The sequence below is a fragment of the Leucoraja erinacea genome, chromosome 9 (assembly GCF_028641065.1).
Source record: "Leucoraja erinacea ecotype New England chromosome 9, Leri_hhj_1, whole genome shotgun sequence".
Classification (NCBI taxonomy): Eukaryota; Metazoa; Chordata; class Chondrichthyes; order Rajiformes; family Rajidae; genus Leucoraja; species Leucoraja erinaceus.
Window position 1 is genome coordinate 10,581,667 of NC_073385.1, and position 23,847 is coordinate 10,605,513.

Below are 23,847 nucleotides of genomic sequence, written 5' to 3' on the forward strand. Positions count from 1 at the left end.
GCTAGGGGAATCTGTAGTGGTGCATGCAATGGTGACATTTAAAACACATTTCGACATGGATAGGAAAGGTTTAAAGGAGCAAATCTCTAACTGCTGGAGTAACTCAGTGTGTCAGACAGCATCCAAGGAGGGAATGGTTAGATGATATTTCAGTCAAGATCGTTCTACAGATGAGTCAGTGTAAGTGCATGATGTTATGAAACTTGATCACCATGGATGTGTTGGGATGAATGGCCTCATTTCGGCCGAATGACTGTAACAAAAATATAAACGATTTTAAATCAATGCCAACATGCAGGATTTTTACACGGTGCAAGAGTGAAAAGCAAAAAGGGGAAAGGAATTTCACCCACCTCCCATTCAGAATAGCCAGCACCCTCAGATCGAGACCAGCCGAAAGAGGATTTGAATAGTCATTTATTGATTTCAAATACCATTACATTGCCAATTCTCCTTTGTGACATTTCAACTTATTGCCTCATTTTTGGTTAAATGCTTTGAGCCGTTTGGAATAAAATTAACCGATACGAGTGCTGCAAAGTGAAGATGTACATCCGGGATATCTATAAATGCCCTGCCTGGAAAAGCACCCACCGGCTGTACAATCAACAATGAACCGTCACACAACTGTATCCAACTGACACAATGCTTAGGCTTGCATGGCAGCAACCCACAGTAGACCCACTAAGAATTTATTCTCTTTAGCTTATTTATTTAGTTTAGAAATGCGATGCGGAAAAAGGCTTTTCGACCCACCGAGTCCGCACCGACCAGCGATCCCCGCATATTAACACTATCCTACACACACCAGGAACAATTTACACTTCTACCAAGCCAATTAACCTACAAACTTGTACGTCTTTGGAGTGTGGGATGAAACCAAGGATCTCAGAGAAAACCCATGCGGTCACGGGGACAACATACGTACTTCGTACAGAGAGCACTAGAAGTCAGGATCGAACCTGGGTCTCTGGCGCTGTAAGTGCTGCAAGGCAGCAACTCTATCACCGCACCACCTTACGTAACTGATATATTTTTCAAGTATAGGTTATCGCTTCTCTTGCCAATGACTGCACTGCAGTGCAGGGCAGCATTTTTTGTTTAAAAGTACACATATCCAACTAGTGCTGGATGGAAACAGCCAGTGAGCTAGTGTCACAAATGAAATTAATGGTGTACAACATGCATCAAATTTTTCAAAGTTGTACAGGTTGAGAGAAGCAATATTAATCACCGTCAGGAAAGTCTGGGGAAAATGGATGCAAATCTGTAGGAGCAGCATCTCTGATTGCGTTCTCATGTATATTTGTGTCTCAGAAACACAAAGCCAAGGCTGGGGCTCACTAACACACAATAACTGCAAGGTCATTTGAATCTTGCTAGCTAAAAATACATTACTAACTCAAAATTATCGACACCTTTCCCACCACACTCACCTGGTTCTCATTCCTAATGCATATTGCCCTATGTAGTGTGAAACAGCCGACTGACAGTTCTGTAAAGAGAACAGGGTTAACTTTATTGTCAATTTGGAATTGTCTGCCCGCTACTCTGTAATCCATTTATATAGGAAGGACATTTCATGCCAGGAAGCTGCTTTCAATAAAATCACTTTTCTCGCTACAATACAGAAAGTTCCACATTGATTCATAATACATAATATCTGACCCGATCAATATGTTTACCAACACTTATATCGTGCTAACTCCAATACTGTCTGTACACACCAATAGAATATAGATTTTATAGATTGTGCTCACACCCATACTGTCTATAAACAGAGTACATTTCAAAAGAAAGTTGTGCACATTTTTCAATCTCAAAAGACTGCTTAATTCTCAGAGGGCAAGGAACTTCTTTGCTAAGGAAACAGGATTTGATTTGAACAGAATATGTTGTTGGCAAAGTCGGTTTGTATTAAGCTGGTCCCGTGATGCACATGCGGCAAAATTGGACAAACGTGATGCTGCACAGCTGGTAGCGAAACAGCGGCCTGCATTCTTGAACAAAGATACAACTGTAACAACATACTAGCTGGACAATTTGGGTTGTGAAGGGCGGTGAGAAAGGGAAAGATAAATGAACCTGGTACAAAGACATCAAATGGAGAATAGACCAAAACTTGCAAAGACATCTTAATATTTCAATTTACACCCATCTAAAAGCAACAGAAACACCTTATACTCTAAAGTTGTGCTCCTGCAGTCTTCGGCCATAGTTGTATAATTTAGGTTTCCAACTTTCTCAACTTCATATTGTGTTTGCGACAAGGGTTTATTTTCATTGTTTGTCTTCAAAGGCCGTGCTTGGCAACAGGTAGTAATTATTGGAACATGGTTAACCTGAAGCCTGGTGTTACGGGCATAAGGAAACTACCATATTCGGAATAAATCCTTTCATGGCCTCCACTCGAAAAAGTAAATAGATTTTTTGCGTCTAAAGTTGCTGAAATTAGTTCAAAGGGCTGCATTCGCTTTGACCTAGTTGGGCAGCAAATATTGTTGGAACAGTACTCTTTCAGAAAATCAGTGCATTTTTATGATCACGATGAAGATTTTAAAGGTGGGGAATGAAATTTGCTCTCACAGATGTGGAACACTCCCAAATCAAAAGCAGCATTTGTTAGAAGCAAGGACTCTGTAAACTGCCTTGGCAACATACATCACGATAAGTATCAGATAAGGAATTAGTATTGAAGGTAGACACAAAATGCTGGAGTAACTCAGCGGGGCAGGCAGCGTCTCTGGAGAGAAGGAATGGGTCTACCCATTCCTTCTCTCCAGAGATGCTGCCTGTCCCGCTGATTTACTCCAGCATTTTGTGTCTATCTTCGATTTAAACCAGCATCTGCAGTTCTTTCCTACACATAAGGAATTAGTATTTCCAGATCCAATACCAGTGAGTCTTGATTTCTTTTGTTGCAGTGCCAGTTCAGGCTCTTTAATACCAAATTGTGAACAAGACTACCCAAAGCTGCTCCCTCCATCTCAAATATCAGTGATGATTTACCCTCGCTAGTAAGCTCATTTGCTGACAATATAAATTCGCTGCCAAGTCTCGGACATGCCATCTCTTTCCGTTAAAATCGTTTCCTACAGAATTGCAATTCGTCCATAAAACATTAATTTATGATTTTTTTTTTTTAAACATCAAAAAGGTAGAACAATTATTTAATATGAAAATGCATATGACTTTGAGTATATGTGGGTTTTTTTTTAATAATTGTATATTAATTGAATTTAAATGTCAAGCAGCAGCAAACGAGGGTCTTCCACTGTAGCTTTAATTTTTCGGAGGAAAAGTACTGCTTCTCTGCCGTCTATCAAGCGATGGTCATAGGTTAGGGCCACATACATCATGGGACGGATCACAACCTACAGTAAGAGGAAAATAGTCATGAGATGTTGCAGCTTGAAATGACAATTATGTGGCATAAGTTAATTCAGTGTACTCAGCCAACAATAAATCTCCACAAGAGAGACACAAAATGCTGGAGTAACTCAGCGGGACAGGCAGCATCTCTGGAGAGAAAGAATGGGAATCATTCTTCTCTCCAGAGACGCTGCCTGTCCCGCTGAGTTACTCCAGCAGTTTGTTTCTATCTTTGGTGCAAGCCAGCATCTGCAGTTCCTTCCAACACAATAAATCTCCACAAAACAGGCCAATGCACCTAAACAGGTAGATTCAGATTAGTCAATACACATGAGTCTCCTAAAATTACATCAAACCAGCAACAGCAAGTTGCAATCTGATTTGTAACATAAGGAGCAATAAAATCGTTTCCGCTCAATAAATGTTACAATATAATGAGATTTATGCTTACCTGTCCCTTGATTGCAACCGGCCTCTCAAAGATACCATGCATACCCAGGATGGCAGACTGAGGCGGGTTGATAATTGGTGTTCCGAACATAGAGCCAAACACTCCGCCATTGCTGATTGTGAAAGTTCCTCCATCCATGTCTTCAATAGCCAACTCGTTCTTACGGGCCTAGAGAGGTGCAGAGTCAAGAATGTTTTATTGTCATATATCCCTGATAGAACAATTAAATTCTTGCTCGTAGCAGCACAACAGAATATGTAAACATAGTACATTGCAAAAAAATATAATAAACAAGGGAAAAACGTTCAATGTGTATATATACACACATATATAAAGATCACATATATATATATATATATATATATATATATATGTGTGTGTGTGTGTGTATATATATACACATGCAGACATACGTACAAACAAAAAACAAACAGCTCATTTGAGGTTGTAGTGTTTAATAGTCGAATGGTTGTAGGGAACAAGCTGTTCCTGAACCTGGACATCACAGTTTTCAGGCTCCTGTACTTTCTTCCCAACGGCAGGGGTGAAATAAGTGTGTGGCCAGGGTGATGTAGGTCTCTGATTATGCTGGCTGCCTTTTTGAGGTAACGTTACTGGTAAATCCCTTTGATGGTGGGGAGGGCAGAGCCAGTGATGGACTGGTTCACAACTTTTTGCAGTCTTCTTCACTTCTGGGCATTCAAGTTGCCGAACCAGGCCGTGACGCAACCAGTCAATATGCTCTCTACCGTCCACCTGTAGACGTTTAAGAGAATCCTCTCTGACATACCAAATCCCCATAATTTTCTCAGGAGGTAGAGGCGTTGCAGTGCTCATTAGGTCCTTTAAATATGCCAACTGCTTATTTGAATTTATCCCATCCCACTTTGGATCATTCAGGATTTCAGCATTGTAACAAAATTCAGCCTCAGTATTTTGTCTCTACTTTCCATTTGATATTTTAATACTCATTTCAGTTCTGCAAAAGCTACTTTGCTCCATAGAAAGAGAATCAATTCTAGCTGTAACATTTAGTCTGATTGTCTTGTTAATAAAGGCTTTGGTTTGTTGTTTCCAATGCAACTTCTGTTCAAAATATCAAAGCAGCATAATTTACATTGAGGAGAATCAGACACAAATTGTAACACTGTCCGAACAAACAGAACACCAAAGCTCAAACCACAAGGACTTAAGGGCCTGTCTCACTTAGGCGATTGCCGACGACTAGGCTGTCGCCGGGGTGTCGCCTGTATAATCGTGAGTAGTCTCCTCAGTCCTCAGTCGCCCAAAGAGTCGGAGACCGTGGGCTTGTCGTAGCTTGTCTTCTGCTGATGTAGGTGCTGTCGTAGTTGTCATCAGGATGGCGTAGGTTGTCGCCAGGTGCTGACATCGGTGAATTCCATTCTCGTATTCACCGGCAGTCGCCTAAAAAATCGCCTAAGTGTGACAGGCCCATAAGTTCAGTCGCCAGTTTATCAGCGACCTGCTACGACTATGACAGTCGCTGGCAGTAGCCTAATAAAACGCCTAGTGGGACAGGCCATTTAATAACAAAAAACAAAACACTAAACAATCTAAAAAATGTTGAAAACTTTGAATCAGGTAACAAGAAATAAGAGCGAATACTGGGGAAAAATTAGAGATTGAAAAACAGAATTTTAAAAATTGTGAATCTTACATTTCTCAGATAGAAAAAGGAAGAATGCAACATACAGCAGATCGAAACATACATGCAAAGAACTGGGTGGTAAGGTTGATGGGAATGTGGGTAGAGTAGGCTTCATGGAAAATTTGTGGGAGAATGGGATTATGCTATGAATCAACATAAACTCGACTGATTCAATGGCCAGTGTGGTAGGGAAATAAGCGATACGGTTCTTGACACTTTCAACAAAGATCTTAGAGCAGAGCAAGATGGCCTACTCCTACACAAAACACGTAGTACGGTCATGGGCAGATTCATGGGTGATTATAGGACCCATTTTAGCAAGCAGCCTCCACCATCTTGTTCCGCCATCTTGCTTCCAGCCAAAGATCGGATCTTTGCTTCCGCTTCCGCCCCCGTATCTTCGCAAGTCTTTTGACGCTTGGGGAGAGGGGGAGCGCGGCCCATGCAGGGGGGAGGCCTGGGGCCTAGGCGGGGAGAGGGGGGGTGAGCGGCCCGGGGCAGCGGGGAGAGGGAGATGCGCGGCCCGGGGCAGCAGGGAGAGGGAGGGAGGGGGGTGCGCGGCCCGGGGCAGCGGGGAGAGAGAGGAGGGGAGTAGTGCAAGTGGGGTAGTGGTGGTGCAGGAGAGTAGGGTAGGGGGGCCGGGGGAGGGAGAGAGCAAAGATCTTATGGCGGAGCGGGGGGAGGCAAGGGAATGCCGGGGGGGGGGGGGGGAAGGGAGAGTTGAGGGGTGGGATAGGGCCTAGTGTGTGTGGTTGCGGGGAGGTTTACAATGTTTACTATTTAATGTCCCTTGTCTAGTCTGAAATAAAGTTCATCATTGGATATAAAAATCAGAAGAAATATAATTGTGTGTGTTATATGATTATATACATTTATATCACATTCATGTATGTGTGTTTATAAACATTTTATTCTTTAACAAGAATTAACAGAAGTATGAACTAACAGAATTATGAATCTAACCCTATATCACGCACAAAAACTGTTCCCCTGCAACGTTGATTACACTACGAGTTGGGTCGGGTAGGTTCCGGTTACTAAAATGGGCGGGGAAAAATGCCCAGGATCCCCTCCGTAGTGTACTACACGTTAGCTCATTGCATTTCGCAGGAGTAGCCTATCTTGCTCGGCTATAGGATCTTTGCTTTCAGTGTGAAAAATTTCTCTACAGATAATTTGTTGATGCTGCTCACACATTTATATACCTTTCTAAGAGCTCCTCAATCCCCTCTGACCAAAGAACAATCACTTCAGTCTATTGGTCTATTCATGTAAATTAAGTCCTACATCATAGGAATTATTCCAGTAAATTTCTTCTACACCATTGCCAACATCTACACAGTTTTCCCCAAAGTACTGTTCCCAGAATTGGACAGTGGATGCCGTAAATGTGAACAAGTGCCTGATAATATTGGAACACAAAATGCTTTAACAATCACCTTCTCTCCTAGCTCATTGATTGCTTTCTCAATATCAGCATAGTTCATGTTTTCAACATTTCGGATTACAGGTACCACCAGCCCCTATGGATGGAAGATAAAATAAAATCACACATTGTTCTGCCTATTACTGAAGTAAACATTTCAAGCTCTTTCTACCTCAGAGATTTAAGAAAATGAACATGTAAAGCAAAATAAATAATTTTGGCCAGAACAAACAAAAAAGTCCATTCCTATCAATATAGCAATTAAAATGCAACTAGAGAAACAGCACCTCATATTTTCCCTGGCCTGCAACCCTTATACGGTGAACATCGAATTATCCCATTTCAGGTAACCATGGTCCTTATTGGTCTCTCTCTGTTAATTTCTTTACAGTTTAGTTTAGAGATACAGTGCGGAAACAGGCCCTTCGGCCCACCAAGTCCGTGCCGGCCAGCGATCCCCACACATTAACGCTATCATACACAAACTAGGGACAATTTACAATTTAACCAAGCCAATTAACTTACAAACCTATGCGTTTTTGGAGTATAGTAGGAAACCGGAGCTCTGGGGGAAATCCCATGCAGGTCACGGGGCGAACATACAAATTCCGTACAGACAAGCGCCCGTAGTCAAGATCGAACCTGGGTCACTGGCACTGTAAGGCAGCAACTCTACCGCTGAGCCACCGGTGTCTCCTCTCGTTCCTTTCTTTCCATAAAACCCCTATCACCACGATTCTTTTCCCACTAATCCATCTACCCACCCGCCCTCCCTCCTGCCACTGGATCCCCTCTCCCACTGCTCACCCCTCCTGTCCTCTGTTGTTCCCCTTTGCCAACCTCATTCAGCTCCATTCTTCACCTTCCCTTCCTAGAGATTCCAGAATCTGCAGCCCTTGGTTCTCCAATTATCACCTCCCAGCCTCTGTTACTACGTCCCCCCTCCCCCCCTTAATCTAACTGGTGCACAACATACTTCAAGCACAAACTGTGTTAATGCACAGAAGTTAATAACTATACTATCCCTCCCTATGACTAATTCAGACCAAAACAAATGCTTACCTTTGGTGTAGCTACGGCTACGCTGATGTCAATATAGTCCCTGTAGATCATTTCTTTGGTTGTATCATCAATAACTAGACAGCAACAATAAATAAAAACATTGAACTAATTCTTTAATTTTTTTTAAAGTGATACATTCCAATGGAATCATATGCTGAGGGGATAGTTTAGCTACATTGATGAAGAAACTTCCTACAAAACGGTCCAAGCTAAATATTTAAATTCTAAGATGAAGTCTATTCACGGCATTTTCCAAATATTCCGTTTTGAAAGTCTCCAATTTCTTTGCACTTCGAAATTTTCTCCCAGTGCTGTCCGTATCCTTGCATCGCTTCCTTATCACCTCTTCCCAACCGCCAATGGGTCATTATAGGCTCCACCCTCGGTTATCTGTTGCCGGCCCGGATTTGTTCTGGCCTTTTCCTACCTCCTGTTCCCTCCCCTTTACTTTCAGTCTGAAGAAAGGTCCCGATCCGAAACGTCACACATCCTTTTTTTCCAGAGATGCTGCCTGGTCCTTTGAGTTACTCCAGCAATTTGTGTCTATCTTAGCCACAATGTCAAAGTGATTCCAAGCCTCAACTCATTACTACAGAAATATCTTACCCTGTTTCTCAATTTGTTTTTGTTTCTAGCTTAAGCAGGAGGTCTAGGAATACATCTTGGTGTGCATCATGGTACAGGGCTTGGCATGGAACAGTTGCAGCAAGAAAAGGGCCAAAGGGGTTATTCTATATTTTAAATAAAAAGCTGCTGCCTTCAAAGACAAAAATTCCAGAGATCGATATTTGATTTTATATCACTAAGTCTAACAATAAAGAAAATATGCTGCTGCAAGGTGCAGTTTTACATTTAAAGTTTCACCAATAAACTGAACTTTATGGCTGTTTGAAATGGAAACAATAAATGCTGGAAAACCTAGGTCAGGGAGCATCTATGGAAAAATAAATAGTTAACGTTTCGGGTCAAAAACCTTTCTTCTGTACTCTGGCATTTGCCGTTTTTTATGTCAGATTTCCATATTCACAGTTTTTTGATTTTCATTATGGGTATCGCTCTGAGGATCAGTCAGAAATCTGCACCTTTCCACTGCTCACTTTCATTACCGATATCTCATTGTGAAGTACTGGCAGCTTTATGTTTCGAAATAGGAGGGGGAACACTTATTCCAGTCTAAATGGCTGGGAGGGATTACCCTGACAATTACAGTGGTTTATTTATTAGCCAACTCTTTTCTAAATTCACCCAACCTTTCTTCATTTAAACTACTGAACAACGACTCCACCTGCCTTGATGTAGATCCTTGGGTTCTACCATTACACTGGAGTGTTCTGAGAATCGGAAATAGACTTTAACTGCCTTTTGCTCAAATATTTATTTTCGAGATACAGTGCGGAAACAAAGCCTTCGACCCACCGACACTGCGCCAACCAGCGATCACCATTATCACTATCCTACACACACACACTAGGGACAATTTACAATTTTACCGAAGCCAATTAATCTACAAACCTGCACGTCTTTGGAGTGTGGGAGGAGAACGGAGATCCTGGAGAAAACCCACGCAGGTCACGGGGAGAAAGTACAAACTCCATACAGACAGCTTCCGTAGTCAGGATCGAACCCGGGTCGCTGGCGCTGTGAGGCAGCAACTCTACCGCTGCCCCACCTTGTCGCCCAAATATGTGTGGCAATATTAAACCCCATCCACTATGTTCACTCACCAGCGTTTACCACTGGCTGATTCTGCAGTGCAAAACTGGACGCTTTAACAAATGCAGACATGAAACCTAGCTTCATGTTGTGTTTCTTGAGGAAGGTTTCTTTGTGCAAGGTTCTCATTTCTTGGATGTTGCTGCAAAGAAAAGAAAAGCAATTTGCCAACAATGGTCTTTGGAACTAAACCGCTCCACGAAGCACGAGTGTCAGTAGGGTTTTCCCACACAGCGCTGACTAGCACGGCAACTCACGGCAGGCAGATTTCTACCCACTATTCAACATAAGATAATTGATTTGATGGTCAATCACAAGTTTAAACATTCTCCATACTTCGTTTTAAACAAAATGAGAGCATTTATAGGCTGTTTCAATAAATTAAGAAGTCTTCTGAAAACAAAATAAAGCTTGAGGTCGATTCATAGTAAGAGAAGTGAAGAGATTGAGTGCAGGCGCATGAGAACCCAACTTAAAAATGAACCAAACGAAAAAACGATGCCAATGTTATAAACAATCTAGATGGAAACAATATTGAAAACCAGCGGTGAGCATCTCTCTAGAACAATCAATATTTCAGGTGTAACTATTATCTCCGCCACAGTATATTCAAAATGACATATTTCAATTGCAGGTTCATTCACGATTCCACAAGGTTCGAACAATTTGGTTTTCACAATTGAATTAGATTTCATGCCAGGTCTTCTAATTAATCATGACCAATCATCCTTATTTGTTTCGGTAGGAACTGCAGATGCTGGTTTTAACCGTAGACACAAAAAGCTGAAGTAACTCAGCGGGTCAGACAGCATCTCTGGGGAAAAATAATAGGTGACCTTTCAGGTCGAGTCCTATTCCTTTTCTCCACTGATGCTGACTGACCCGCTGAGTTACTCCAGCTTTTTTTGCTATCGTTATTTGTTTGTTTAGTTTAAAGATACAGCATGGAGACAAGTCCTTCAGCCCATCGTGTTCACACCGACCACCGATTCACGCTAGTTCTACGTTATCCCACTTTCTCATCCACTCTTTACATACATGGGGAAATGAGCAACAGGCACACAGCAAAACAGAATACTTTGTGACACGGGGAATAAGACAGCTAATGAGAACCTGTAACGTCACATTATATTCGGAAGTGTTATAGGAAAATTAATCATATATAATCTAAAAATGATTTGATTTCCCAGATCAATTGATGCTGGTACATCAACCATGTCATGATTACTAACAAGACAGGCTGGTGATTTTAATTGCTGAAACTAATTTTGATGAGATTTTCAGGCCACTCATACACACTCTACAATTTCTAATGGGGTCTAGGTTTGCAATTGGCATTTCAAACAGCACAAGTGAGGAGTAGATAAGGGTGGCAGAGTATTCCCAGAAGGCACACTGGAGCTCTTTATTTACTCTTGGCTCCGTAAGAAATAGAAATGGAATCCTTAGGCACACAAGGTCTTTTCATTTTGATGCTTTTCATCTGTCCAAAAGAAACCTAGTCTGGTCAAGGTAAATAATAAATCTGTGACCCATCTCATATATATCAAAGAATATACATGCTACAAATGAAGACAAACAAGGCCCCAGCGATCTCAACTTACAATCCACAGCATTACTGGTGCCTGAATATTTGATGCCGGATTAAAACGTGAAAAGTGCAACGCTTGTTCCAAATCCTAGCGCTGAGGTGAAACCTTAAACTGACAAGAGTTCCCTGCAGATGCAGATAGTACGTGTGTCACAACATTTCAAATGAAACTAGCAATGAAATGGTTAAAAGCTGGTGAAAGTGGATAGTGTGCTCACTGGCCCAATAAAAAGGCATCTATGTCTGTGTTTTCACCTTAACCCTGTTTGTTTTCCTGCACTTAAGCTCATTAAATCTAGGATTACTTAACTAACACTATTATGCATCCCCAAGATGCAAGAACACCAGAAAAGGAGCCAGAAATGATAAAATCTTCTGGTCTAACAACATCAAAATTCCATTGCCTCATCATTAAACTGCTTTCATTTGAAGACCAAGGTTCTCCCTTGGGGGTTTATCTCTCTCCCCCATCTTTTCTTCCTTCTCTTCAGTCTCCATGCAGATGTTAGTCTTGCAAAATGCATTCTTCACTAATCTGTTTAAATAGGTATTGTTACAGAACACAACACTATCCAGAAGAGCTGTAACCAAAACTGGCTTATTAGACCCTTAAAAGAAATGTTAAAAGCATTATTTCTAACACAAGAGACAAATATTTTCCCAAATTAACATGATGCAATCTGTGCAACTTACAATAAAAAGCACTTTAGGAGCAAATATTTATACTTGCTTGTCGTTAAGTGGAGTTGATTTTCCCGTTAGCCATGGAGTTCACACAGCATTGGAAGAAAATTTCCTAATGACCTTTCAAGATGTAGCAGTTACTTTCAATTTGAAGCCAGCACATTGCCCTGTAACCTTCTGCGTGTGCATTTCCACAAGATTAATATGAAGACAGAAAGGCCAAGGAAAGAGGAGAGCAGAGGACCAAGCAGCAAAATCAGGGTTTAGATTAGTTCCTGGAGAAGGCCCATCATGTTGCACCACACTGCTGTGCCCAGCATGTCTTCGCTATCATGATTTACAACACATATTTGGCAATCACAGCTATTTTACCACAAAAAGTCAATGGTTGAGAATATTTACTGTATAATGCACCAGATATGAACCAGAAAAACTTACTGCAGCTTCACAGGCACAATAGACACAACAAGAATTTAATTGTCCTATCTGGGACACATGACAATAAACTCTCTTGACTAAATTATCTTTATTCTAAGAGCAAAAAACAAAGCATGCATCAGAACCATAGTGGTGCAAAGCACATTCTACTTTGGTGTTGAGATAGGGTTGTGCATGGAGGTTCAAGAACCTGATAATTAATGGGAATAAAGTGTTCTTGAACCTGAAGGTAATATCTTCCAGGATCCTGTAACTTCTTCCCGATGGTGGCAGCAAGAAGAGACTGTGGTCAGGGTGGTGCAGCTCTTATGATATTGCACACAATACTCCAGGTGTGGTCTCACTAGTACAACTGCAGAAGGACCTCTTTGCTCTTATACTCAATTCCTCTCGTTATGAAGCCCAATATGCCATTTGTATTACAGGTGCACAACCTTTTATCCGACGATCCAAATAACGAAAACCTCCGAATAACGACATTTTTTCGGTCCTTGAAGAAAGGTCCTTGAAAACGTTCACCGAGGGCGGCCCGCAGAGGTGACAGTTGAACCTCCGGTCGGTCCTCGAAGAAAGGGGAACTAAATCCCCATTCATAAAAGAGAAGATGAGGGTATATTGCGCGGGAGGGTTAATAATTGACAATATGCTGCTACCTGCCAGCTGCGTTAAAAAGTTCCCACGGTAGACTCACGATACACAGTGTATCGTGAGTCTTGCGTGGTAACTTTTTAACTCAGCGTGCAGGCAGCAGCAGATTGTCACTCCCTTCAGTTTCACCCCACCTACACCCCTCTGCTTCCCAGCCATGTGTGTGACCCCTTCCCTCCCCTCTCCAGCTCCCCGCTCATTCCACCAGCGCAGGGGCTTTGTACTGTCTTCACATCGCGATGCTAGCAGCACAGTGCCAGTCACCGGAGACGTCAGGACCAACGGAACACCGACCCCCAGGCCCACTGCAAGCACGGAGATCCCAGATCAGCAACTCCAGCCCAGCCCCGTTCCAACTCCAGAAGAACACGCTCCCCGTATGGGCAGAAGCTGATGGTGTGCAAGAATAACGTCTTGTTCTTGGGTCGCGCAGCTCGGGCTGTGGGCGAACTGCCACTTGTCGCCATAGCGGCCCATCGGGGAGCGGATTCCTCTGGAGTTGGAGGGGGGTATTGTGCTGTTTGATCGCCCCCTACTATTCCAGGGACAGGGAGACAGGACGTTCACCGAGGGCGGCCCGCAGAGGTGACAGCGGAACCTCCGGTCGGTCCTCGAAGAAAGGGGAACTAAATCCCCATCCATAAAAGAGGTGAGGGTATATTGCGCGGGAGGGTTAATAATTGACAATATGCTGCTGTCTGCCCGCTGAGTTAAAAGTTCCCACGGTAGACACGATACACAGTGTAGGCTGCAGCAGATTGTCGCTCCCTTCAGTTTCACCCCACCTACACCCCTCTGCTCCCCGGCCATGTGTGTGACCCCTTCCCTCCCCTCTCCAGCTCCCCGCTCATTGCACCGGCGCGGGGGCTTTGCACTGTCTTCAAGTCGGCGATGGCTGCAGGTCAGTGCAGTCACCGGAGACGTCAGGACCAATTGGACGTCGACCACCCGGTCCACCGCAAGCACGGAGATCCCAGAGACCCACAGCCAACAGCAGCCCAGCCCCGCTCCAACTACAGGGGAACCTGGGTTGCGGATGACGGGGCGCAGCTCGGGGCGTCGTAGGGGCCCATCGGGGAGCGGGTTCCTGTTGGTCCTGACGTCTCCGGCCACCTGCTATCCTCCGGGAACTGTACCGCCCTTGCAGGAGAGTGGGGTTGTTTGCAGTTGCAGAGGGAGGGGGCAAGGGCGGTACAGTTCCCAGTCTCAGCTCCAGTCCAGGGGGGTGGCCGGAGACGTCAGGACCAACGGGACAGCGACCCCCAGGCCCACTGCAAGCACGGAGATCTCAGAGACCCACAACCAGCAGCAACTCCAGCCCAGCCCCGCTCCAACTCCAGAGGAAAACGTAGGGGCAGAAGCTGATGGTGTGCAAGGTGTTCTTGGGGTGGCGCAGCTCGGGCTGTGGGCAAACTGCCACTTGTCGCCGTAGCGGCCCATCGGGGAGCGAATTCCTCTGGAGTTGGAGGGGGAGGGGAGTATTGTGCTGTTTGATCGCCCCCTGCTATCCCAGGGACAGGGAGACACAGCGGCTTTTTAGACTGATGGGCAATCACTTCCAAAGTTCTGCCCACACAGTCAGTACACCTCTCCTACACTGCATTTCATACAAACATTTATTCTGCAAAAAAAAACCACATTGAAGACTCAAGCTCGCGACCGAGTAACTGCCGGGATCAAGGCGCAAACTCGCGACCTTGCGGATATGAGCCGAACACTCTACCACTGAGCCAGCCATTAAAATCTACGCAAAAAAATTTCCATTCCGAAGACCGACAAATTCTGAATTACGAAAAGTGTCTGGTCCCAAGGCTTTCGGATAAAAGGTTGTGCACCTGTAGCTGCGTTATTGGGACAACACTTCATACAGATTGTTTGGAGGTCAGTTCTTGTCCTCCACTTTCCGCAGCCTCTTTCATTCTTGAACACCGAATTTCTACACCAAGCCATAATGCAACCTGTCAGTATACTTTCCACCGTACATCTCTAGACGTTCAATAGTGTATTTGGCAACATACTGAACACATAGAGATGTGCATGCCCAGGAACTTGAAGCTGCTGAAAATCTCCAGGTACATGACCCCACAGAATTCCCTTCATGAAATCAGCAAGCAGCTCCTTGGTCCAGACTAAGTTGAGAGCAAGATTGTTTTTTCTAGAACCACAACCAGAATCAGCGATCTCCCTCCTGTACTGACACATTGTCACCCATTGTTCATCCAACAACCAGGGTATCACTGGTGTTAGAGCTGTCTCTGGCTAGAGTTATGGATATGGAGTAGAGAATGATGCTGAGCACACAGCCTAGAGATGCTCCTCTATGGTCAATGAGGAGGTATTGCTGCCAATCCATATTGGTTGAGGTCTGCCGATGAGGAGGTTGAGGATCCAATTAAATAGGGAGCAGCAGAAACCAAGTTCCCCAGTTTGGAAGATACGATTCAATGCCAAGTTGTAGTCAATGCATAACAGCCTGATGTACATGCATTGTCCAAGCGGTGGAGAGCAAGGGAGATTGTATCTGCTGTTGATCTATTGTGATAGCAAGTGCATTAAATTGGGTCCAGGTCATTACTAATGCGTCATAACCAACCTCTCCAAACACTTCATCACGATGGATGCCAGTGCCACCATTCGACAGCGTTGTCACCTTGTCCTTACAAAACTGGAGGAAACCTTGAACCGTGCAGCGACAAGTTGAAGATCATGTCTATGAAAACTCCAGACAGTCCATCTGCATAATAGTGTGACCTCAGCAGTATCCATATAAATAGTCACAATGTTGAAGCTAAATTTGGTTACCGCCAATTACAATAGGAGAACCAGGAAAAGCATTAATGGATGTAAAAGAAAAAGTATAGAAACGTCACTCACAACCCTTCTATTCCCCAACACAATGTGACATGTTTCCTATGTCTGCTTATAAAGCAAAGAATGAATAGGTTTCGGCAGTTCTCGCTTATGCTTACAGAAGTGACACAATATAGTGGTGCCGAACCTCAATAGGAATAATGGGCATTCACAGCTCCACTATTCTCGGAGCAGAAAACTTGCTGTGCCTGACATCATGCAGTAAAGTGCACTTAAAAGCAATGGTTTTATATTTAATCTGTGCAATCAAACAAACAGGCGCACAAAAATAATGAAAATGATAGCCATGCATGACTTGTGCTGACTGTAGCTACAGAATCCATCTTACCTCATATCGATCTCATTAAATGTTGTCAGCATGGCACAAGTATTCTGAGCCTCCTTTAGTCGCTGCGCAATTCGCTGTCGCATTCTATTAATTTTTACCTAATTTGAAATTCAATTACGTAATCATTCAATTTTAAATGGTTAATAACTTGCACATACATAGCAACTTGCATGTTGCATTACATCCCAACGTGCTTCAAGGACAACATACCCAAATAAAATTTGATATTGTGTCACTCAATGAGATATTAAGGCATAGACACAAAATACTGGAGTAACTCAGCGGGAAAGGCAGCATCTCTGGAGAGAAGGAATGGGTGACGTTTCGGATCGAGACCCTTGTTCAGACAGAGTCAGGGGAGGGGGAGATACAGAGATAAGGAAGTGTACGTGTGAGAATAAGATATCAAAGGCGGTGGACATCAAGGAAACAGGGTAGAATAGATCATTATTAGCTAGAAGAAGGTAACAACAAAGCAAACAGAGATAAAATGTAATCAGGGAAAGTCAGACTGGTTAGAAAACTGGGAAGGGGTGGGATGGAGAGATAGGGAAAACAAGGGTTACTTGAAGTTAGAGGTCAATATTCATACTGCTAGGGTGTAAGCTGCTCCTCCAAATTGTTCCTCCAATTTGCACTGAGCAGCTTAAATACACCTGAGCAATTACAAATGCCTGTGAAGCCATGTGTCCCAAACAGTATGGTGCCCTGAAATGGGGGGGACTATGTATAAACACAGCTGTAATTTCTACATGGTGAAACCAAAATATGTAAAAATCGCCTTTAATAAAATCTGACAATGTGCACTTTAACCACATGTGATATTTTCTATTACAAATCTCAAATTGTGGAGTACAGAGGCAAATAAATAAATGATGGGTCTTTGTCCCAAACATTAGGGAGGGCACTGTATCTAATATCACACCATTTTATTTGGCTCGTCATACATACCCTCTGCTCTGTTCTGAAACCTTTTAGTCCCATGTCTGCGGCTGTGTGTGCAACAGGAGCGGCAGTAGGTTTCACTGCTGATACTGGGGGAAAAGAATTACAAGGCAATGTTAGAAACTAAATATTCATTCTACCCTCATTTAAATTCTGTTCATATTATCTCATATTTTGCAGATAACATTGCAAAACCCCATTTAAGCAATAAAGTTATAGCAAGCAACATAACCACGCTGCCACTATGTACAAACAAGTCTGTAAGCAAACGGTCTGAAAGAGGGTCCAGACCCTGAATATCGCCTGTCCAGTTTTCCTCCACAGATATTGCCTAACCTGCTGAGTTCCTCCAATAGTTTTTTTGCTTTAGTCACCAAATACATATGTTAGAAGTAATTGATGCATGACTGTAAAGAAAATATTCTAAACAGTCAATGGCAGCCAATTATCCAGACTAACAACCTTTTGTTTTCACTGTTTTGTCTCAACGGCATACGCCTGCAATTGGAAAGTTACATGTGGTTCAATGTCCGTCCCCAGATGGCCAACATAACCATACATTTTAAAAGGAAAATAACTGCTTGCATTAATGTCACACCTTTCACGACCTCAGCACACTCCAAGATAATATAAAAGCCATAGAAAACTTTTGAAGTGTGTTCTCTATTGAAAAATAGAATATGTAATTGCCAATGTGAACTTGTTAGAACGGGTGTAATGGGTTATGGTGAGAAGGCAGGAAAATAGGATTAGGAGGTAGAGATCTGCCATGATTGAATGGCGGAGTAGACTCGATAGGCCGAATTGCTTAATTCTACTCCTATAACTTGTGAACGTGCACACAGGCCCCCAGGTACAAAAATGAGACAACTAACCAGAAAGTCTGATTGCTTTCGATGATGTTATTAGAAAGATGATTGACTGTCAGGACAATCATACTTGTCTTTGAAAATGCATCCAACTGAGAAAAGATGGGCCTTGGCTTAACATTCCATCAGATCCATGACAATAGAGAATTATTTCAGGATTACATTGGAGTGTCATCCAAATTGCTAATAGCAATCTGCTCGAGGAACTTAGCGGGTCAGGCAGAATCCGCTGGGTGGAGAGAAATGGCCAAACTGATATTTCAGATTGGGAACATCCATCTGGTCCAGTACAGAAGACGAGTCTCATCCTGAAACACCATCTGTCCATTTCCCTCCACAGATGCTGCCTGACCCCAAGTTCCTTGAGCATATTATTTCTCATTCAAGATTGCTTCATATACAATCTCTCTTGTCAGTCATTGTAAATGACTGCACTTGAGACTGTAGTCTGAGACCTTTAATCTGAGGTGAGAGGGCAACCCACTGAGCCAACTCACAGGGGAATTCAGCATGCCACCCGAGGAGTCATTTTGCTTAAGATGCGACTTCGATTCAACGTGAAGGAGTACAAGATATTTGAGTTATGACGCTAATATATTTTCGTTAAAACTCACCGGGTTTACTATCCATGGGTTGTGTTTTTACAGGTGGCACGGGTGGCATTGTGGTCGGAATTGCCCCTGCAGTTGCCGCTGGGGTTGGGGGTGGGGTTGGAGCTTCTGGTTTGGGAGCAGAAGCGGCTGCTGATTTGGACTTTGCAGCACCACCTGGAAAAAAAAGAGGGAAATAAAATTATTTTAAAGCATATTTTTATCTCCAATTTATTTCAAAACATTGTACCACGTGCAGGATATACTCCACCTTCTATCTTCCTGAGTTTAAAAAGAGGGGTTCCTCCTTCCACTTTACCCCCGTCAGGGACCAGGAGCTCCTCGATGATACCAGCATGTGGAGCAGGAACCTGCATCGCTGTCTGCAAATAGGCAGTATTTATTTCAGAAGTTAAATAATGTAATAGTGAAGCTGACTTCATCAGATCCTCAGAACATTGCAATAAACAACAAACATTCTACTCGCAAACATCTGTTGAAGACAGAACAATCAATTGCAAATTTAGAAAGGAACTGCAGCGGCATCAGTACCCACACAAAACCAAGTCATGTTTATTTGCTAAACTGCAAATATTACAATTAATGCATTTGTATTCCATGGCTCTGCACCATCATTGTACTTGCGCTTCTGTCTTCTGGGGCAAATTGACCACTACTTACCAACAAATCAAAATGTTGCTCAAATCTCAGTGATAAACAGGAAGTATCTATATTATTGTCAAGTCTATATTTCACTTGGCGTCAACAGCTGATAGGCTTGGTTAATTATCAGCAACAACATGTGCCAAGGTGGCACGGTCTTAATGTGGAAGCGGCACTTCCTATGGTACAAAGGAAATTTCACAAACTTTTGAGTACAAAAAGAGAGCTTATTGTAGTGGAATTGTTTATCATTATAAAGTATGTTTTATTACGAGTTTGAAATGGTTTGAAATTTTAAATAGGGACCATTTGAAAGGCAACATTGATGATGGTAAGGATTACGTGGTTCAATACCCATCTCTGGATAAGTAAGTCTCCAACAATGCAAGGCCAGAGAGACAGAAACAGAGTCGGGAATGTACTTTGCGACAAGTTTTCACTTTATCTGCTCCAAATCTGCTAACAGATTCCTACTGGTGCAGCAAAATTCAAAGTTAATTCCCCAGTGAAGGGAAGTTGTGGATTACAAGGTCGTATGTTCTGCAGCTCACTTCCATTGTAACTTTCTCTTCAATACGTGTAAATAGATGGAGATCTATTAGATTATGTAATATTAATTTTTCTAGAAAAATATTACTAACCTTATCAGTTTCAATCTCACATACCACTTCATCCTCACCCACTTCATCACCAACAGCTGCAAAGAAACACAGGAATTAATGCAAGGGAAGAAAGATTGTAACTATGGTTAGCTGGATTGGGTATATTAAAATCAAAACCTCATCCTGAGTCTTAGATAGCTTCTGAAACAAATGCTTGTCAAATTTACAAATACTCTTCGTACAAATAGATTTCTACCTTTTAACTACATGCTAATTGCTTAGGTACACCAGGCAGTGAAGAAAGCGAATGGCATGTTGGCCTTCATAACAAGAGTTGAGTACAGGAGCAAAGAGGCCCTTCTGCAGTTGTATAGGGCTAATGAGACCACAGCTGGAGTATTGCGTGCAGTTTTGGTCCCCTAATTTGAGGAAGGACATTCTTCCTATTGAGGGAGTGCAGCGTAGGTTCACAAGGTTAATTCGCAGGATGGTGGGAATGTCATATGTTGAGAGAATGGAGCAGCTGGGCTTGTATACTCTGTAATTTAGAAGGATGAGAGGCAATCTTATTGAAACATATAAGATCATTAAGGGTTTGGACACGCTAGAGGCAGGAAACATGTCCCCGATGTTGGGGGAGTCCAGAACCAGTGGCCACAGTTTAAGAATAAGGGGCAAGGCATTTAAAACTGAGATGAGGGAGCACTTTTTTCACACAGAGAGTCGTGAGTCTGTGGAATTCTCTGCCTCAGAGGGCGTTGGAGGCCAGTTCTCTGGATACTTTCAAGAGAGAGCTTGATAGTGCGCTTAAAGATAGTGGAGTCAGGGGATATGGGGAAAAGGCAGGAACGGGGTACTGATTGTGGATGATCAGCCATGATCACATTGAATGGCGGTGATGGCTCGAAGGGCCGAATGGCCTCCTCCTGCACCCATTGTCTATTGATATTTTTACATTAAAAAATAAGGAATATGAGGAGTTGGCCATTCAGTTCCACAAGCCTGTTCTGCCTTCCAACACGATTACCAATGATCTACCTCAACATACTTCTCTTTCCTTTACCATAGCCCTTGTTTCTCTATTATCTAAATATACATCAGTTCTGAATGCAATCAGTGGCTGGGCCTTCTGGTCCACTGAAGTAGAGAACTCAGATTCACCAGTCCCTGCATGAAGACATTTCTCATTTCAATCCTACATGGCCTTGGTATTATTTTGAGAGTGTGCCCTCGTACCAGACTCCAAAGTCACAGGAAACATTCTCCAATTATTTACCCAGTACTGCCCTCTAAAAAGAAATTGGCACTTTTCAAGTGGTCATCTCTTCTTCCTCTTAACACTAGAAAATAGAAACATAGTCCAATCAATCTCTCTACATATGGCAGACCTGACGTGCCACAAGCCAGTTTAGTGAATTTTTGCTGTACACCTTCAGTAGCAGGCACAACGTGCCCGAAGAGAACCAAAAGTACACAATATTGTGTGTGTTGTGGCCTCATCAAGATCTTATATAATTGTACTCTACTCTTGAACAGGTTATCTTACAATAAAGGCCATCGTATAATCTTCATAACCTCCTGCTTCACCTAAATGTTAGCTCCATTCAAGTATTATCTCTACACTCATATTTCTATTGAGTGCATGCTGCCAAAAACCAGAACAAATACAAGACCTCCTCATCTCCAATTTTAATCAAATGTTGTCAAGAAACTCACAGATAGCTAAGAAAATAGCTTTGGCTAGCCCATTATTAATTCGGAAAAAAATCTGCCCATCTACAAGATGTCACACATGAAGAAATTGGAGGAAAAGTAAAACTAGGATATCAGCACATGTCAGATCTAACTTGTCTTACATTTATGTCACTATGGGGAAGCTTGCTAATAAGAAATTGAAGACAGTTAATCATAGAAGCTTCGAGAAGCTACAGAGGAAATAGAGTGAGCAGGATGTGGTAAATGATTTAATGTCTACCTTAAGATTGGTAAGAATTAAAGTAGATAACCTTACATCAGAAATGACCAATTCTGATACAAAATGGACATCTGAAATTGTTAAATTCAATGCAATAGTCCGTGGGACTCAATGTGTCTAGTGGGAAGGCCTTGTCCCACCTACATTAGATTTCACTGGAACAATACAAGAGGGGTCATTGTGGGAGTGAGATGTAACACTTGTTTTATAAGGAACACGTTTATGGCTGACGGTGGTAAATATTTAAAAGATGGTTTCAAACACTGAATCTAGTGTATATCAACTATTCAATCCGTACAACTCCATTCACATTACTGTAAAATGTACTGTACCTTTTTCCCACCTGACATCTCCCTCTGTGACAGACTCTGCAAATGCTGGTGTATTCACCGTCATCACGTCATCATCTGCGAAAGTAAGTCAGCAACGGTTCAAAACTAGCGTGGAAAAGGCACTAATTGCAAAATAGATAGTTTGACACACTACTTGTTCTTTAAACTTTTCAACAAAGATGATTTCAGGCACCGATATAATATATTACATTCTACATTTATATTAAAGATTACAGACTATAAACAGGAATATAAAAAATAATAATTTGAGAGGAAATTTCTACATACTTAATAGGCCCTTGAACAGCAGAAATCATTGCATAGCTAATGTTAAGTATATTAATGATCACATTGGTCAACAATATGACTCAATGGTAATAGTCTGGCAGAAGTAAGTTGCATGCAGAAGATACCAGCCAGATGAATGGAAGAATAAACATGATACAAGGAAAAAGGCCAAGACTGTATGTCAGATAAACATCCAATATGTGTTCTATCTCTCAATATCAGCTTGCCTTTAACACAAAAAATGAACAAACATACACAAAGGCTCTATACATTGAGTACCTGTTGGAAAGAGTTGTAAATAAAAGATTAAATTTGTGCAGATTAAGAATACAACTAAAATACAACGGAAGCACTTAAAATTAAGTGAAACAATTTAGGATCCTAAATTAGATCTTTTCAAAACTTGTGTCTTTTGGTAAAGAAAATTACAGGACAAAGTTTTTAGGTCACACTAACGATTCCCCATTCTGAATGGTGGAGATGCTTCTTGATGGAAGAGTAACATTAAAAAGGTCAGAGCACATGGATGGTCTCGAGTATACAAGGTGGCCTTTCACATAGAACAAATCATACTTACTGAAAACTGCTGATGTTCGGAAGTGCTGTATGTGGAAGATACTGAATTTGGAGCCATTTTCACTAAAGATAAATGAACGTAGTTAGAACAACAGTCTACAAATTGGTCGGATCCATGATAAAATTCAAGCTTCACTCACATCTATAGAAACTCAAAATATCTTAAAATCCTCCAAAGTATTCCCGATCTTGATACCAGACCTAACAGTGGCACAGATTGATATAGGAGGAGTAGCCATCTTGGTGAACGGCTGCTAACCAGCAGCCGTCCGTTTAATTCGCTTTTTTTAAAGGTTTTAGTTAGTTCTGTGTCTCGTCCATTTGGAGAAATGGACATTTAAATGTGGGGGGGTAGGGGGCAATTTTGTTTCTAGGTCCCTACCTGGTCGGTGAGGCAGCTTTTTCTCCGGGCTGCCCGTCGACCCGTCCTCGTGGCCTACCAGCGGGCTTGGAGCGCCGTTTCCTGGCGGGGACCACCCAGCACCTCGGCCTCGGTGGCGGCACAGCGCTGGAGCGCTATCGTGGAGCGGAGCGGGCGATGCCTTGCCTGGGTCGCCACGCTGGATCGACACGCTGGAGTTCCGGTAAGTTGAGACCGCCAAGTTCAACATCAGGAGCCTGGGAGCTCCAAACCGGCGCGGCCTTGTTGGCTTCGGAAGCCGCGGTCCCCAGTCAGGAAGCGGCTGTTCCAGGTGGCCCAGCCACTGAGTGGACTCTCCCGACGCCGGGGCAACAACACCCGGTGAGAACGGCC

General features: G+C 42.7%; 1 protein-coding gene across 2 annotated transcripts in view; it reads right to left on the reverse strand.

The window, feature by feature from the left end:
* Positions 1-401: 401 nt before the first annotated feature.
* The window catches only part of dlst (dihydrolipoamide S-succinyltransferase), a 37,931-nt gene continuing 14,485 nt past the window's right edge, over positions 402-23,847 (reverse strand). For both annotated transcript variants that reach the window (XM_055640121.1, XM_055640122.1), the window contains 12 exons: positions 23,095-23,156; positions 22,230-22,304; positions 19,962-20,017; positions 18,929-19,040; positions 18,682-18,834; positions 17,205-17,287; positions 16,254-16,351; positions 9,705-9,835; positions 7,981-8,054; positions 6,932-7,015; positions 3,824-3,991; positions 402-3,374 (listed from right to left, as the gene is read on the reverse strand). In XM_055640121.1, coding sequence (XP_055496096.1) covers positions 3,240-3,374; positions 3,824-3,991; positions 6,932-7,015; positions 7,981-8,054; positions 9,705-9,835; positions 16,254-16,351; positions 17,205-17,287; positions 18,682-18,834; positions 18,929-19,040; positions 19,962-20,017; positions 22,230-22,304; positions 23,095-23,156 — 1,231 coding nt within the window. In that variant the 3' untranslated portion in view covers positions 402-3,239. The remainder of the gene's footprint in view (positions 3,375-3,823; positions 3,992-6,931; positions 7,016-7,980; positions 8,055-9,704; positions 9,836-16,253; positions 16,352-17,204; positions 17,288-18,681; positions 18,835-18,928; positions 19,041-19,961; positions 20,018-22,229; positions 22,305-23,094; positions 23,157-23,847) is intronic.